Consider the following 17,939-nt stretch of genomic DNA (forward strand, 5'->3'; position numbering starts at 1 on the left):
CAACCTTTCCTTTTTCTTGTTCTCATTAGAACAAGACCAGTTTAAAAAGTTACCTGATAATTTCAGACTTTTTTTAAAAAAATTATTCAGTTTCAGAAGTCGCCAAAAAACTACAATTTGTGGCATTCTCATCTACCTCACTGTTGGTTTCCAAGTATACTTTCTTCAAAAGGAGAGGGAAAGGACAAAGTAAAATTTGATTAGTTGTTTGTCAAGTTTACTTTCATGTCTCCTTTAAAGAGAAAAATGCAACTTCTGCACAATAATAACAGCATGTCTCTATGCAGCTCAGGAACATCTTCAAATTCAAAAATAAATGAATAGGACGTATTTATATAACCACACTGCCCAGATCCTACCAATGTTAACTTAGCGGTAAGTGCTGCTGTGTTCAGTGGATTTATCTCTGCTTTGTCTGTTTAGAGAAACAACTTGCTTGGCAAAACACAAAATAGTTCTGTAACAGGGAAGGCCATATAGAAAGGAAAGGTTTTTCAACTGCACATTTTAAAAATTTGGGCTTGTCTCTTTTCTTCACCAGCTTGGGGTTTTTGGTGTGTGTGTGTGTGTATAAAAATGACATATGGAACCCATGGGGTCATTATATATGAATGATGAGTCCAACATATTTTATACCATAAAAGTTTTGCCTAGAAATATCCATTATTTCCAAGCATCTGAATCAGAGAGCAATGAGCAAGAGATGTAAGAGTAACATCCTGTGCTTTCAAGGCTAAATACAACATATATCCAGCCAGGTAATGCTTAGTTTTGCCCTTAAATCTGGACTGATCATCTCGGACTGCCCTACAACAGCACTCTGCCTGATAACAGGATAGACTGCATTGCATCTAACTAGTCCAGAAGGCAGCACCTGCTAAAAAGTGCCATGTGGCTGCCTGTGTCTTCTTAAAAGGATGTCTATGAAAGAGGAGCCAGCTGAAAGAATCTGCAATTGTCAGGTGTAAGTCGGAAGGACCATGACATCAGCAGTAGTAATAATAATATATGTAAGGCTTTCTATTGCTAGAAGCCAAGGCTATAAGAAGCCTTGCCTGTACTGTATCATAGAAATGTCTAGAAGTTAACCAGGCTTTTTTTAAAAAAAGTAAATAGAACAGAGCAAATACTTCTTGGCTCTTGGAACTCAACCCAGGAAAAGAACGGAACAGATGACCAAAAGACCAAAAACTCTGAGGCTCTTATGCCCTGGATCTCTATTTTCACAGTTGGACATCAGGTATTAATTGAGTCCCAAACAAATGAGGGTAGAGGTGCATGAGAGAAGAACAAGTCAGGATATATTGTTATCAGTGAAGATACAGAAAGATATTATTTCTGGGCAAATGTGACATGGGAAGAATTGTATGAAGTGGGTTAAGGTGTTCATGAATTTAGCAAATCACAATATGAGGTTACTATGCTAGCCTGTAACCCAAGCCACAATGGCTGGGTTCACAACATACTAAATCAAAATCGGGTAACCTACATTCTGGCTTTACATACTGTATGATCTGTAAGTCTGAAATGAAGGGTTTTTTAATTTAGGTCCTGCTCAAAGAATACAGAATAAATACGTATGAAATACTCCTTACTATTTTAAAAGACATTTTAAAAAGACAGGCTTTATTAATTAATAATGGGGGGGAACTGTTATGTGGGGGGAAATGAAGAAAATGGCACAATTATAAACCAAGCACTTCATGTTGTTAAGATGAAGAAGAGTTTAAAGAAAAGCTGACTCCACTTTAGGCTCAGACAGAATGGAAGTCTTTGGGGGAGTTTCCTACCATCATTGTTGCGATCCAGGCTGTGAAACATCAGCAACAACTTCCGTTCCCGCTCCTGAAGGTACTGAGCAAATTCCTCAAAGTTGAGTTCTCCATCATGATCTGTGTCACCCTCCCGTAAGATATCCTGCAAAAAAGTAGAAGCCAAGTGAGTTTTAGAAAGAAGTTGAAGAACTGCAATTCACCAAAGTCATGGGTGTCAAACTCGTGGCGTCACATTGCCGTCATGTGACATTTTGTGATGTTTTTTCCCTTCATGGAGCAGGAGTGGGCGTGGCCTGCATGTGACGCATCGAGTCTGCGCGCCACCAATTTGACACCCCTGACTAAGGTGAACATTACCATTTCAAAACATCTTGGCTACTGCAGGAGGAAGTTATAAATCTAAGTGATTGTTTTAATGCACATTTTCCCACTACAGTGGCCTGGTACAGTAACGGACTACAATTCTCATATTTCATGGCCAGTGCAGGAAAACAGGAAAGAAAGTCTAACATATCTGGAAAACACAAGTTGATTTAATGGATTACACAAGCCACTTCTCCTATTGCAAAAGATATGCATACCTAGCTCTGTACAAATGTTGTCAACATGATATTTTAAGTGTGGATATCATCTGTCTACATCTGTCATATCTTTTAATTTGTACTGGCGGTACATGCCTACGTTTCACTGTAAGAATACGTTTAGATTCCTGAAAGAAAATGTTCACATTCCAAAAGTTCACAAACCAAACATCCTACAGTGAATTATATCCTTTACATATGACACTTACTTATAAAATGTTTCAAACTCCACTTGCAGTACCTAATTATAGTCCCTACTGTTGACCTGCAAAGGAAATAATGTATCTATATTTAGAAAATGAAGAGGTGAGGTGAAGAAAGAAGAATTTTCTTAATGCTACCAAGTGATTTCATGGCAAAGGTGACACTTGCCCTAAGAACTTCCTGATTCATAGCTTGGTCTTTTAGGCAGTGCTTGGAATGGATGTCTCCTGGTGAAGATATCCAGGAGAAGGCCAGGCTAAAATATTTCTTCTTGACACCACTGCTTTTATCTAAGGCAGGGGTGTCGAACTTGTGGCCCGAGTGCAGCATGCGCTGACCATGCCAGTCCCGTTTGGGGAAAGTTGTGATACATCACGTGACAATGTATCACTGTGAGTTTGATACCCCTGATCAAAGGAGACACAACCCCTCTTTGTACAACTGAAATCTGAAATTGTTCAGTCCAAAGACATGGAAATCTTTCTCTTTCTCCTACAGGAGGTCACAGGAGGCCTGCAACCGGGAGGGAATGTCCTGGGGATGAAGATCTGACTAAGGAGGCAGAAATTCTTGGGAAGACACCATCTTTGCTCACAAGCTAGTTAGCATAACTTTGGCTGTCACTCTAATTTGCAAAGTGTTTATCCACCATTGCTATTCTATCTCCAAGAGGCTTAAGTGTAATATGAGCTGCAAAGTCATTTAACTGGACAAGGCCAGACTTGATGCTACATGCAGGTTTTCCTAAGCCAGACAACAAAGATTATTTCTGCTGTTGTGAGTCTGAAGACAGAAGAAGTGACATGAAATTTCTAATTGCAGGCAGCTCAAAATGTTGCAAAATATGTTGTACGTTCACTACAGCTTTATTCATGAAGATAGTACCTTTGTGAATATAAAATCCTGGAGAAGGGGGAATAGATATTTAAAAAAAACAAACAAACACTGCCTTTCCAAGGATTTCTCTTAATCTAAGGATAAATATATAGATAGGAATAAAGATAGAATTAACAATAACTCCTTGCCAAATTGTTAAAATTCAATACATATAGTCCTTGACTTATGACCGGTCACTAGTGACCATTTGAAGTTATGACTAATCTTAAAAAGGGGACTTATGACCTGGATCCAAAATTACAACAGCACTTCTGGTTTGCAGCAAAACCATGCCATAGCAAACAATGATTTCATTTAAAAATCACATTTGCACTTACGACCTCCCAAGTTTCTGCTTGACTGCCACAAAAAATGTAAAATGGTTTTGCAACTAACATTTTACGATTGTAATGGGTAGGGTCCATTATAGTTGTAACTCAAGGACTACTCATAGTATTTTTTGAACTTTTTTTTATTTTTTTTATTCAAAAAGTTTTACAAAAAAAATTCTTTCCCCCCCTTTCCCCCCAACCCCCCTCCCTTCACTAATACCCTCCCCCCTCCCCCCTGGCTTCCCGGAACAAGCACAAGGTATAGTTAAAATAAAACAAACATATGCTAAGAAAATTTTCTCCCAAAACTATTATACCAATTTTCCTCTCTAGCTCTGACTTCCTCCTAACATAACCAAAATCCTTCAAAAAAATAAAAAATAAAAATAAAAAATAAAAATAACAATTAACAGTAATAAAATATATAAATCAATAGAACAGATTAATCCTAAAGTATTTAAAACCAGCTAAAGCATAAAAATCCAATCCAATTCAAAAAATATCTCCCTTATAGCTTCTATAACCATATAATTTTCCCCCAGGTCTTTCTTACATAAGATCTTTTGAGAATATTCTATTTAAAATTCAATACAGAAAATTACAATATCTATTCAACTTTAGTCCTTCCTCATCAAAATCCAGTATAGATCCAAATATCTAGTCTTTTATGATAGATATAAAACATATAATCAACCCATTTCTTCCAGATCTTCCTCACAAATTGTCTTTCCGGGACACTAATATTTTTGTCTGTTAATATTTTAAAAAAACCTTGTTTCAAGGATAATACTTTTGTCTCTTGCCATTTTTTTTGATGCATTAATCTCTGTCTTTCCTTCATTACTCCTTTTAAAAAGTCAATCATAATATTTCCTAGTAATTCCTTATGTCCAAGAATCCAAAAATTACTGCCGTATATTCCATCAGTCCAAAAAGAGAACTCTTGGGAAACATTAAGCTTGTGAGTCTTTTCCGTTCGAGGGACAATCTCCTGTAGCACAAATTCAGGCATTTCATCCAAACTATTTAAAGAAAACTTCTTTACATCAACTTGTTTCTTCACGATCAAATCTTCATATTTATCCACTTTTATTTGTATCTCCTCCATTCCATTTTCCGAATGATTGCACTGGTTAATTTGCTCCAAGCTCTCATCCAAAACATCCCCATTTTTTATCAATTCGTATTTCTGAATAATTAAATACATACTTTCTGTGTAGTCCTGTATAAAGTCACGAATCCATTCTTCTGAAAAAACCTCCATGACAAAGTTCCTACTGAGAATCCCCTTGTAAAGTACTTAAACAACGTAATATAATCCAACAGTCCACAGTCAAACACAATAAGATAAAATCTCCATTCAGTTTCGATTCAACAGCAAGGCTCCCTTTGATGTATCGCTCTGCTTTCAGTTTCTCTAAAACGAAACTGAAGGGGGGGGGGCAAATTTCTCTTTTTAAAAAAAAAAAAGGTAGAAGTCAGAAAATCAAAAATACTTGCAAACCAATAATTGTTCACTCACGCTTCTTCCGTCTGCTTTTAGTAACCACAAAAAGAAATCAGTTGTTAGCAGAAGTGGACACCTTCCTCTTTTCCTGCTTTTTCAGGAGCGCAGTGAATACTGGAGGTTGGGGGAGGGTTCAAGGGGATTCGACCTTTCAGGACTTTGCATTACAAAAACAAAGCCCCTAGGGGAATCTACCACAATTTCCCCCCCCTTGCTCTTTCTCTCTCTTTCAACCAGAGAGGGAAATTAAGCCGGGATCAGCTGTTATCACCGGCTTTTACCATATTCAATGCGGAGTGCCATAAATTAGCACCCAGCGAGAAAGGTGGCGCCACCCAGAAGCCCCCAGTATTTTTTGAACTTTTGAATTAAGAAAACATAATTTTTCTAATCTATAGCTCTTGCTGCAGAATAGAATAGCTTCCATAAATTGTTTTTTGAACAGGGCTGCTAATTTATATAACTATAATAACCCTGTCTCCTATTTGGGTGTGAGATGACAGAGCAATCACTACCATGTTCATAATTACCAGGAACGTTCAGGTGACGCAAACTAAATAAAAGAACCAAGAATTAAGATGTAGAAACTGGGACCAACAGGATTTTGTTTCTCTCACTACATTCCAGCCCTGTAAATATTTAATACATTCATACAAAGCAGGTTTACTGAACACCATGAGGGGAGGGAAGTATATACCATTTTTTGTTCTTAGATGAGTTTTCCTGTAATAATTGCAACATCCTGGATGCAATGATGGGAACTCCTGTACACATATTTCAATAGTTCTACCCTTTCTTATTCATTCAATAGCAGCCACTAAAAGACATTTTCTCTTTTTAATATTCCATGCCTTGTCTTTTCATCACCTTTCCTCCCCCACCAACCCTGTTCAATTCAATCACCATTTTTCAGATGTAAACCATTGGCATAATGCCAGTTCTGTCTTATTTGGCTAAATAATTTTTTTGGTCTCACTCCACATCAGTAATATCTTTGATTCACAAAGTCAGCATTCTTAAAAAGCCAGACACTTGCTTAGATGGGCCAGGATCTGTTTTCAAAGAGAAATCCAAAGATGGTTACATCTGCTTCAAAGGAAATGGGCACGTCTACTTTACTCCATTTTGTAAATAAAGCAAACAATCCAGAGTCTTTTCTTGCAATTCTTTTGGTCTGAACAGCAGGGTAGTGTTCTCACACACTTCCAGGGCACTCACATGACCAGTCTGAGCAGGAAAAGGAGCCAGACAAACCAAAAGAATGTAAACATAGAAGTATGAAAATAGCCCAATGCCACATGGTTTAAACAAGCTGTGAAATGCTCTAATGACTAAAGAGCCTGCAAGTTGAATGCCTGACTTCCACTACCTACACCCAATTTCTGAATGGATTCTCTTTTTCTGATGCCCAATGGTTTGCCGTACATCAAATTACCTGGCTCAGCACATTTTTGATGAATGAGAATAAGTTTGGGGTTATATTTTACCTCACACTAAGCTACTGTTGGTTTAGTTAGCACACAAACCATGGTTTACAAATCCCCAAAGTTGCACAAAGATGTCTTTCCTGCAGTTACTGAGCCAAACCTGTCAATGGCACAAGTGGATTTGAGATCAAACACTGGCATAGTAATCAAAATGGCCACTAGTCAAAGTGATGTCCCACTCCACTATAATTTGAGGACTACAAAAAATGGATGCTGAGTTAACGTTATCTGTCCCTTCCCCAATAGGACTATTCAATTTTGCTGCACATGCCAAGCCTTGACAACCAAGGGGCATTTAATATTCATTGTGGCCAAAAGACTCAAAAAGACACCAGAGTGTGCTACCGCTAAGGGAAGGGGGGACCTGACCTGCTTGAAGGGCATAAAGCCACGATAAAGAGCTCTGCAAGATGACTGTGCAGAAAGTGCCTTCCTGGGTTTTCTTTTTTTGGTGTGGAGAGTTTTACAAATATACCATTTTGTAAATCTTTTGTGTGAGATGACAGAGCAATCACTACCATGTTCATAATTACCAGGAACGTTCAGGTGACGCAAACTAAATAAAAGAACCAAGAATTAAGATGTAGAAACTGGGACCAACAGGATTTTGTTTCTCTCACTACATTCCAGCCCTGTAAATATTTAATACATTCATACAAAGCAGGTTTACTGAACACCATGAGGGGAGGGAAGTATATACCATTTTTTGTTCTTAGATGAGTTTTCCTGTAATAATTGCAACATCCTGGATGCAATGATGGGAACTCCTGTACACATATTTCAATAGTTCTACCCTTTCTTATTCATTCAATAGCAGCCACTAAAAGACATTTTCTCTTTTTAATATTCCATGCCTTGTCTTTTCATCACCTTTCCTCCCCCACCAACCCTGTTCAATTCAATCACCATTTTTCAGATGTAAACCATTGGCATAATGCCAGTTCTGTCTTATTTGGCTAAATAATTTTTTTGGTCTCACTCCACATCAGTAATATCTTTGATTCACAAAGTCAGCATTCTTAAAAAGCCAGACACTTGCTTAGATGGGCCAGGATCTGTTTTCAAAGAGAAATCCAAAGATGGTTACATCTGCTTCAAAGGAAATGGGCACGTCTACTTTACTCCATTTTGTAAATAAAGCAAACAATCCAGAGTCTTTTCTTGCAATTCTTTTGGTCTGAACAGCAGGGTAGTGTTCTCACACACTTCCAGGGCACTCACATGACCAGTCTGAGCAGGAAAAGGAGCCAGACAAACCAAAAGAATGTAAACATAGAAGTATGAAAATAGCCCAATGCCACATGGTTTAAACAAGCTGTGAAATGCTCTAATGACTAAAGAGCCTGCAAGTTGAATGCCTGACTTCCACTACCTACACCCAATTTCTGAATGGATTCTCTTTTTCTGATGCCCAATGGTTTGCCGTACATCAAATTACCTGGCTCAGCACATTTTTGATGAATGAGAATAAGTTTGGGGTTATATTTTACCTCACACTAAGCTACTGTTGGTTTAGTTAGCACACAAACCATGGTTTACAAATCCCCAAAGTTGCACAAAGATGTCTTTCCTGCAGTTACTGAGCCAAACCTGTCAATGGCACAAGTGGATTTGAGATCAAACACTGGCATAGTAATCAAAATGGCCACTAGTCAAAGTGATGTCCCACTCCACTATAATTTGAGGACTACAAAAAAAATGGATGCTGAGTTAACGTTATCTGTCCCTTCCCCAATAGGACTATTCAATTTTGCTGCACATGCCAAGCCTTGACAACCAAGGGGCATTTAATATTCATTGTGGCCAAAAGACTCAAAAAGACACCAGAGTGTGCTACCGCTAAGGGAAGGGGGGACCTGACCTGCTTGAAGGGCATAAAGCCACGATAAAGAGCTCTGCAAGATGACTGTGCAGAAAGTGCCTTCCTGGGTTTTCTTTTTTTGGTGTGGAGAGTTTTACAAATATACCATTTTGTAAATCTTTTGTTTAAAATGAGAAAAATATGGATGGTATGTTAAGAATGTTGGTTTTAAAATAATAAAGCAACTACGCTGGTCCAAGCAGAATAAAGGGGCAAATGAAAGAGGAAACAGTAGCTCCAGGAACAGCAAAGAACTATCTCAATAGATTTCTCAATAGTTGTTCCCGCAGGTTTACAGCTGTGTTTTTCAGGGGTCTGTGGAATCAAAATAGGTTGTCATATATTGAAAATATTTGCAAAAATTTAAAACAATGTCACCTTTTCCATTATTTTTGTTAAAAGATACAAGGATTTTTCATTAAAATGTTTTACATTTGTTCGCATTTGACACTTATTTTTACATTATTCAATAAACATTCTATGAATGTGTCAGTTTTAATTTTTAATATAGTAAATACCACCCATGCAAACAAATCCACCATGATTTTTAAAAGTGAGAAGGTGTCCTGAAGGCAAATATTAAGCAATATGGATCTAGAGGTTAGGAAGGCTGTTCTTAGTGTACTAGATAATCTGTCAGTATACCTCCAACTTTTTCCCCTGGTGTTTCTAATGCAGAAGAAATAAATCAGAATGTAGTTTTTGGATATGAAATGAATCTTATTAGTTAATTTGATTTGTAAACTAAGCCAATACTTAAGTGCACTGACAGCAACAATGCATGCAAGAACTACCATATATACTGAAAGGTACATTTTGGCATGCAGATAGAAACAATCAATTTTGCACAAAAATTTTCAGAGCAAATAAGTTGAGATCCAGGAAAAGTCTGCTCCATCCTAAATAGTTCTTAGTTATCTGAATGCATCTTGAGAATAAACATTATTTTTGTTAAAAGATACAAGGATTTTTCATTAAAATGTTTTACATTTTACATTCCTTGCCCTTTCTAGCAGATCAAATTCCCTTTCCCCATTATTAGCAAATCCAGGATGCAATGTTTAATAAGGACAAAACTTTTAACAAAATCTTCTTTCCCATGGGATTATTATTTTGGAAAACTATATAGATGTGTATATAAATATACAAGAAACTAAGCTTAAATAGTTTGAAGATTTTTAAGGTTATAAACCTACATGCATTTACTTGAAAGTAATTCCCACTGAGTTTAACTGAACTAGCATCCAAACTGATCCATTATAATAATAATAATAACAACAGAGGTGGAAGGGACCTTGGAGGCCTTCTAGTCCAACCCCCTGCCCAGGCAGGAAACCCTACATCATCTCAGACAGATGGTTATCCAACATTTTCTTAAAAATTTCCAGTGTTGGAGCATTCACAACTTCTGCAGGCAAGTCGTTCCACTTATTGATTGTTCTAACTGTCAGGAAATTTCTCCTTAGTTCTAAGTTGCTTCTTTCCTTGATCAGTTTCCACCCATTGCTTCTTGTTCTACCCTCAGGTGCTTTGGAGAACAGCCCAACTCCCACTTCTCTGTGGCAGCCCCTGAGATATTGGAACACTGCTATCATGTCTCCCCTAGTCCTTCTTTTCATTAAACTAGACATACCCAGTTCCTGCAATCGTTCTTCATGTTTTAGCCTCCAGTCCCTTAATCATCTTTGTTGCTCTTCTCTGCACTCTTTCTAGAGTCTCAGCATCTTTTTTACATCGTGGCGACCAAAACTGAATGCAGTATTCCAAGTGTGGCCTTACCAAGGCATTATAAAGTGGCACTAACACTTCACGTGATCTTGATTCTATCCCTCTGTTTATGCAGCCCAGAACTGTGTTGGCTTTTTTAGCAGCACCTGCACATTGCTGGCTCATATCTAAATGGTTGTCCACTAGGACTCCAAGATCCCTCTCACAGGTACTACTACTATTGAGCAAGGTACCACATATATGGTACCTGTGCACACACATCCTTAATACTCTCTTGTAAATTCTACTGATAAAACTACAGTCTTTCACATCAGAATATGGCTGCATTTTGGGGTCCAGAATTCATGTAATGATCCATTTAAAAAAGGAAAAATGTTTCTGCTTTTAGATTTTATGTTGTGTCGTATTTTATTAATTGGTTTTCTTTTAGATAATTTACTAAATCTAGGCACTGATTAGATTAGCATATTTAGTTAGGACTTCTATCTTTTTTAAGCTGGTAGTTTCCTTGGTAACCCACTTTAGCTTGGTTTTAATATTAGATTCAAAATAGACTATGAACCAGGGGTAGTCAACCTTTTTATACCTACCGCCCACTTTTGTATCTCTATTAGTAGTAAAATTTTCTAACCGCCCACCGGTTCCACAGTATTGCACCGTGTATCGTCGTCTGCGCATGCCTCTCGCGCATTGTGGATTGGGTTTGGGGGGGGCGCCAGCTACCAGCTATGCTTGTCTGTTACAGCTGGATGGTGTGGTAGGAGATGTGCGAGCTATTCTGGGATGAGGCCCTTTTGTTTGCAATCGCACTATGGTGCCATTTAGTTTCACTTACGTAACGTGAACTAAATTTATGCGCGGGCAATACAAATAGTATATTTTCAGAAATTTAAATTGTCACGGGGAATTTTATGAAAACCTAATGAAAATGTTTTTAAATAATGCTATGAAATTTTTTTAAAAAGTCAATTAAATTAAAAAAAAGGAAAGTACTTCAGTATTGGACAAAACCCCTACCGCCCACCATGAAAGCTGGAATGCCCACTAGTGGGCAATAGGGACCAGGTTGACTACCACTGCTATGAACTGTCCAACAGCAATGTAGCTTCAAAACAGTTTCTGTGGAATGTCATCTTGTTGTCTCCTACTACAGTGTCAGTGAGACTAGTTTAAAAAAAATCAACCTGTATCCCATCTACAGGATGTGTGATCATTCTCATTTGTGAATCACTGAGGTATCTAATAACCAAAATTGGGGGGGAGGGGGAACCTTAAGGGGAAAAACTGTGGCTTCATTTATACTATATGGTTTATTACTACATTATTAGCTTGGTAGCCATAACACACTAAACCATAATTTATTATTTAAAAGCCTAATAGCTGCATTCCTATAACATGCTAAACCCAACCTACAAAACCTATTATGTTAAACAAGTTGTGTTCTGTAAATCACATCATATGGTTTAATGGTATGAACAGCCCCTGAAGCATATTCAATGAACCACTATCAAAATAAGTTAATCTATCCAATGATCAAGCAATCTCATTACAGCACTACTGTGGATCAACCAAAGAACATGTGTCAGCAGTACTTTGTACAAGTTCAGAGTCAAAATTGAAACTGTCATGAGTGAAAACTGTTGAGCAGTCTTATTCTTTTGTTAACTGCTGATCCTGAGTGATTTTTTGTTGAATTTTTAAGTTACTGAACTGCACCAAGGTTAAAAATTTCCCCCCATTAAGAACCAGACATTTTTTCCCATCTTTTGTAGGAAATGCCATTTCCTTTTCAATGGATTGCTTGCAGCACTGCTAAAGTGCTTGAAGCACTGTATCTTTACGATTTATATTGATATTGATTGGTTCCTGATTGCTTATTTGTACCCTATGACTATCATTAAGTGTTGTACCTTAGAATTCTTGATGATCTTTTCTTTTATGTACACTGAGAGCATATGTACCAAGACAAATTCCTTGTATGTCCATTCACACTTGGCCAATAAAAAATTCTATTCTATTCTATTCTATTCTATTCTATTCTATTCTATTCTATTCTATTGACAGTTTCTCCTGTAGCTGTTTAATTGACTTGTGCTTAGAAGTAATGGCACTTTAATGTACTTTGAATTAATTTACAAAGAATGATGATCATCCCATAAAGACTCCAAAAGGGAGAAACTTGCAAAATAGCCATCAGGGAAAGGCAAGGATACATGCATTGTTCCAAAGTGGTCAGTTCAAAGAGAATAGCTTTATTTCCTCTTCCCACAGCTCTAATTATTAATGTAATGATGATAACAATTACCTAAAATCACCCACTAATCTAGTACATGGATGTAACTTTCAGCATGTGCTTGCAGAAGATTTTCATTACTGTCCTCAGCAGCCAAAAAAACCATCCAGGGAATATAATTACTGTACCAATTTGCATTTATTTTAAGTGAGTGATGCTATTTAGATTTTCTGCTACTGGCTCCACTGCTTACCTTTTTTCTTCTAGGTCTCTACACAGCTGCCAACTGAGCTAAACTTCAGTGGTTTGGCTGAAGTGGGCGCTAATCCACAAGTTTATACTTTTAATATCACTGTCACAAATCACCTTGTTGATTTTGGAATAAATAGTAATTGCTGTTGCTGTACTAGTTTGCTGAGGACAGCCCAGTTTTAAGAAGCCTGGTTAAAATGAATCTGAATCCCAGAGTCTTGCTTCTAACTCTTAGCATGTGGAGTTGGTTGGGCTACCTTAAGGCAGGCATTTTACAGCATAGACCCTTTATTGCTGCAAGAATGTACTTCTCAGAACTGGCCTGAGGGCCCAAATAGTATCAATTGTACACTTACTATGAACTAGCATGTGTTTCTTGGGGTGAACAGGACAAAAGAAAGGGAGGACTTCTGCACAGTTCTGGGATTAGATTTATCACCAGGGTGAGAGAAGCTGAAGCCACCTAAATCCCAGTTTCTAAAACGTGGTGAAAACCTCTCCTTCAGAACTGGCCTCCCTAGAAAGCTGACTCTTATAAGACAGAGGGCCTAAAAACCAAGCACCTGACTCTTGTATAATTCCCCGGCTATTTTTTTAGCTATTCTACTAGCCTCTACTGATTATGGAGGGTGCCGAGGGCTTTTCTGGCCTGAGACTGACTCATAAACGAACCTTCTTATTACTGTATGAAGGGATCCGGCGCATGCAAAGAGATCCTATGGCGCACTAGAAGAGGTCCTTCCCCAGCACCCACGCGTGGAATCGGGGTCCTCGCAGAGCCAGCTCCCCCCTCTGGCTCTTTTTGTGGGCAGGCGCCGCCTTTGCAGTTTCAAGGAAACCGAAAAGGGAGGAAGGGAAGCCGAGCCGCGGTTTGGGGGGAGCTGGATGGTGGAGGGGGTTGCAGAGCCATGCTGCAGATGTACTACGGATGAAGCCTTGGAGCGCTCAGAAGCTGGCTGGAGCAATCCCATCCGCCGTCAAGCCCCATCTGTCTATCTACCGCCAAACGGTGTTCCCCGTCTAGCCACTGACCTGCTCGGCTTGGGGGCCGGCCTCCATGCCCATTCGCGCCAGGCCCTCGCGAAGCTCGTTGATGTCCACTCGCCCATCCTTGTTGGTGTCTAGCTGCTCGAACAGGCTGGCCCAGCGCTGGTGCCGCTCGGGATCGCGGAAGCCCTCTTGGAGGGACACCTGCTTCGGGGGCCCAGACCCTTCGCGGGGCTCTAGCATGGCACTTGCTCTCCCCACTAGACCCCCGCGAAGGGCGGCACGGCGGACCACTTCTTGCCCCTTAGCCTGGGCCGGGCTCCATAGTGTCGTTGCCCCCTGCACGCTCCTTTCTCAGCCTCGCTTTGCAAAATCGGTTCCACCCTCCCATACAAGGGCATTTAACAATGCGTTGGTTAACGTCGCCTCCCACAGCTGTTTCCTCCTCCCCTTAAAAAAAAAAAAAGAAGGTCTCTGCAAAGATAGCAGAGCGTTATTCCACCTCGAGAAGCAAGGCAGCTCGTAGACGATCGCGGGATCAAAACAACGCTCGGACATCCGTGGGTCAATTCAGTTGCAAGAGGAAGATCAATGCAATGAGCTTTAGTGGCTGAGAAATTTAGCGGGAAATCTTTTCTCCGGTTTGAATTTCGCCGCCACGGCGAGGAGGGGAAAAAAAAGAGGCTTCCCTCCGCCCATCCGACATCCTCTGTTGCTTGTGAATTTATTCCTGGGATTTGAACCTGGTTCCTTCTAATCCACTTTACCAGATTTTGGAAAGAGGGAACTACTATATTGTGAGGAACAGAGTTGGGAGTTGTGTTACTTACTTTCAACCAGACCCTGCTCTGGAAGCAGTTGATAGCTTTGTCCTCAAATGAAAATATTGGAGTGCTTTTGACTAAGCCATAATTTTCTAAATTCATACAAAATGAGTGATTAGTGAAAAATTAAACACCAAAGAAGCAGTAAACCATGTTCTGATGTGGCACCATGTGTGATCTCCTTCTTTATGGAGTGCAAATACTTATTTGCATCTACAGGTGAAATCTGGTCCCTGCCCTTCTGCCAGGGTTGGCTATAGGTGTTCAATTTAAAGATCCTTCTGAGTATAATGTCAGAAAACTCAAGGCTACTATAAAGTTAACAGTGTTCCTGTGCAGATTCCAGCTCCAGGGGATAATGAGTATAATTTGCTGATGAAACCCCCCCCTATTTTTGTACCATTTGTCTTTTTAGCTGGAATCACTGTTTATATGGCTTTTAACTGATACTGATACATTACCTGATTTCACATTTACCCATTTTGCATACATTCCACCATGGTGGCATTTATTTATTAAATATGCTTAGTAGATTTTTAATCCTGCCTTTATTATGTTAGGCTGAGAGAGTGTGACTGGCCCAAAGTCACCTAGCCAGCTTTCATGTCTAAAATGGGACTAGAACTCACAATCTCCTGGTTTCTAGGCCAGTACCTTAACTAATAGATCAAACTGGCATTTGATATTCCTGAACTCATCTTAAACAATTAAACCCATTTCAATAAAAATAATACAGTGCAACTAGGTCTCAGTACAAATAATGAATCCCAGTAAATGCTTGCATTATTCACATTTGCATAATTTGAAATTTTATTCCTACCTAAAATGAGGTGATTGGTTCTAGCTTGACAGAAATAGCCAATGAACATTTTAAGCATAAATTGTGATAACTTTATTAATAAAATATTTTAGTAAGCAATAGGAAGAATATATAATTTAACTATATTAACAAAGTCAAAGTACCTAGTTATAGAAAGCAAAATAAAAATCAGTTTTGTACCATAGATATAGGCATTCTGACATCAGCTCCTACTTCAGGCTTGCTATGTCTTTCAACAATATCAAATTTTTACTCTGATGTAAAAGTGAGCCTCTTCTCTTTTTTTGCACTTGTGCGGTAGTGTTTCTATCATTCTTTGATCCATTTTGCATATCCAAAGATAAACAAATGCAGGCTGAATTAGCAGGGTCCATTGATAATCAGGAAACATTAAATAAGACCTGGTATCATTATGTAATTTGTGCTAAATCAAATATTGTTTTATTTGAACTCCCATTAATCACAACCTGTGTATCATAATGTTGCTTAGCATAAAATACAATCCCCAAAGTGCCTGGCAACCAGTAAAGATTTCTATAACTTGCTGCTTTCCCAATATATTGGACCTCCATTTCCACAATCCTTAGCTAGGAAGACTTCAACACACCTCTTAATAATAAAATGTAGAGGTGAGTTTTCTTTCATTGGTTTTATATTTTTTCATTTGAAATGTCTCCAGACTGCTTTTTGACGCAAAAACCTTCTAAGATGAATCAAAACAACCATTTAAAACATACCCTAATAAAGAGAGAATGGGACAAAAAAAGAAAAGTACAATTAAAAGAAACGAGAGGGGGAATAAGGATGTAAATATGAGAAGAATAAGGAAACGAAGCTGATGTAAAGAAGGAATATATGCTTTATGTCAATGTATGTTATGTATAGTTCTTTTTTGTTAAAAAAATTACATACATACATACATACATACATACATACATACATACATACATACATATATATATATATATATATATATATATATATATATATATATATTTGTATGTAGGTCTTTGGTTATTGGGTTTTCTCCAGCGTTTGGAAGTGTCTTGGTCTCATTCGTGTCTTCTTCGTGCTCTCAAAGCCTGAAGATCATTCTCGTCAGCTTTCAACGTGCTATCTTCATATATATATATATATATATATATATATATATATATACATATATATATATTTGTTTTCGTAGGTTTTCATGTGTATAGGTATGTAGGTCTTGGCATATTTGGGTCTTTTCCCGTGTAAGGTTGAGGGTATCCCACAGACCCAAACCCATCCCACAGATGAAACACAACCACTATCCAGAAGCCAGACCATGCTGGCATCACTGGCTGCTGTTACCCCCTCCGATCCCCACCCAAAGCAAGTTGACACACGCCAGGAACACATGACAAGACCTCGGACTCGGAGCCAAACCAAAACCGGGATGCTGCATCACAGCCATCTGCTCAAGACATCACCTCACAGAACTCCAGAGGCCACAACACCAAAGCTCAGGAACAAAAGACTAGGACCACACCGACACAGGATGCTGCGAAACAGCCAACCAATCTGCAGGCACCCACTACCAATCAAGATGCAACCACACAGCCAGCCAATCCACTCACAGCAACACTCCCCCACTCGACCAATCTGCAAACACCCACTCCATCTACCAATCAAGATGCAACCACACAGCCAACCGGCCCACTCACAGCAACACTCCCCACCTCCCCACCAGTATTTATAGAGAGACGGAAGCTCCAACCACGCTTTGCTCACAGCAGCATGAAGCCGAAAGCACCAGCCTGAAGATGATGAGTGAGACCTCATCCAAACGTTGCCAAGATACCCTCAACCTTATATGGGAAAAGACCCGAATATGCCGAGACCAGTTCTGGAACCCCTCATCAAGAGGCAAAGATGTAATGATGGAAATGTAGCTGTGTTTCGGTGAATGTTTGTCTTTGCTCTTAGTTTCCCATAGAACCCATTCTCCTGAGATTCTAAGTTCTCATGGAATCTTAGGGTTCCATGGAACAAAATTTCAAACATTCTGCCCTAATATACACAAAAATGAAAACAAATAGTAAACAAAACAAAATAGAGTTGCAATATTAGACAATGGGATGTGGGGGTGGAGACTATGTAAGGATGCAACTAAATAACCATGAATGGTCTTAGCATCCTATAAAATCATCATTAATGTAAAATGAGGCTGGCTATGGGTCAAAGTTTCTTAATCTAAAGAATTGTGCCCTGTCCCTCCTCTTAGCTTCTTAATCATACACTCTTCTCAGATTGAGAAGAATCAAATAACGTATAAGACACCAGAAAAAATATCTTAAGAGATAGACAGTAAAGGTACTTTATTCATTTTTGGAAATGTAAAAACACATGGACATTTTACCATGCATGGTAGATTTGTGAAAAATCAAAAGAATAAATAAAAATGGAAATAACAACAACAACAAAAACAACAACAACAGAGTTGGAAGG

General features: G+C 38.7%; 1 protein-coding gene across 1 annotated transcript in view; it reads right to left on the reverse strand.

Annotated features, from left to right (window-relative positions):
• The window catches only part of LOC131190959 (mitochondrial adenyl nucleotide antiporter SLC25A23-like), a 49,967-nt gene extending 35,754 nt beyond the window's left edge, over nucleotides 1-14,213 (reverse strand). The window contains exons 1-2 of the mRNA XM_058168531.1: nucleotides 13,869-14,213; nucleotides 1,791-1,917 (exon numbers count right to left, since the gene is read on the reverse strand). Of these exons, the coding sequence (XP_058024514.1) occupies nucleotides 1,791-1,917; nucleotides 13,869-14,066 (325 nt within the window). The 5' untranslated portion in view covers nucleotides 14,067-14,213. The remainder of the gene's footprint in view (nucleotides 1-1,790; nucleotides 1,918-13,868) is intronic.
• Nucleotides 14,214-17,939: the final 3,726 nt, after the last annotated feature.

The sequence above is a fragment of the Ahaetulla prasina genome, chromosome 2 (genome assembly GCF_028640845.1).
Source record: "Ahaetulla prasina isolate Xishuangbanna chromosome 2, ASM2864084v1, whole genome shotgun sequence".
In the NCBI taxonomy this organism is placed as follows: domain Eukaryota; kingdom Metazoa; phylum Chordata; class Lepidosauria; order Squamata; family Colubridae; genus Ahaetulla; species Ahaetulla prasina.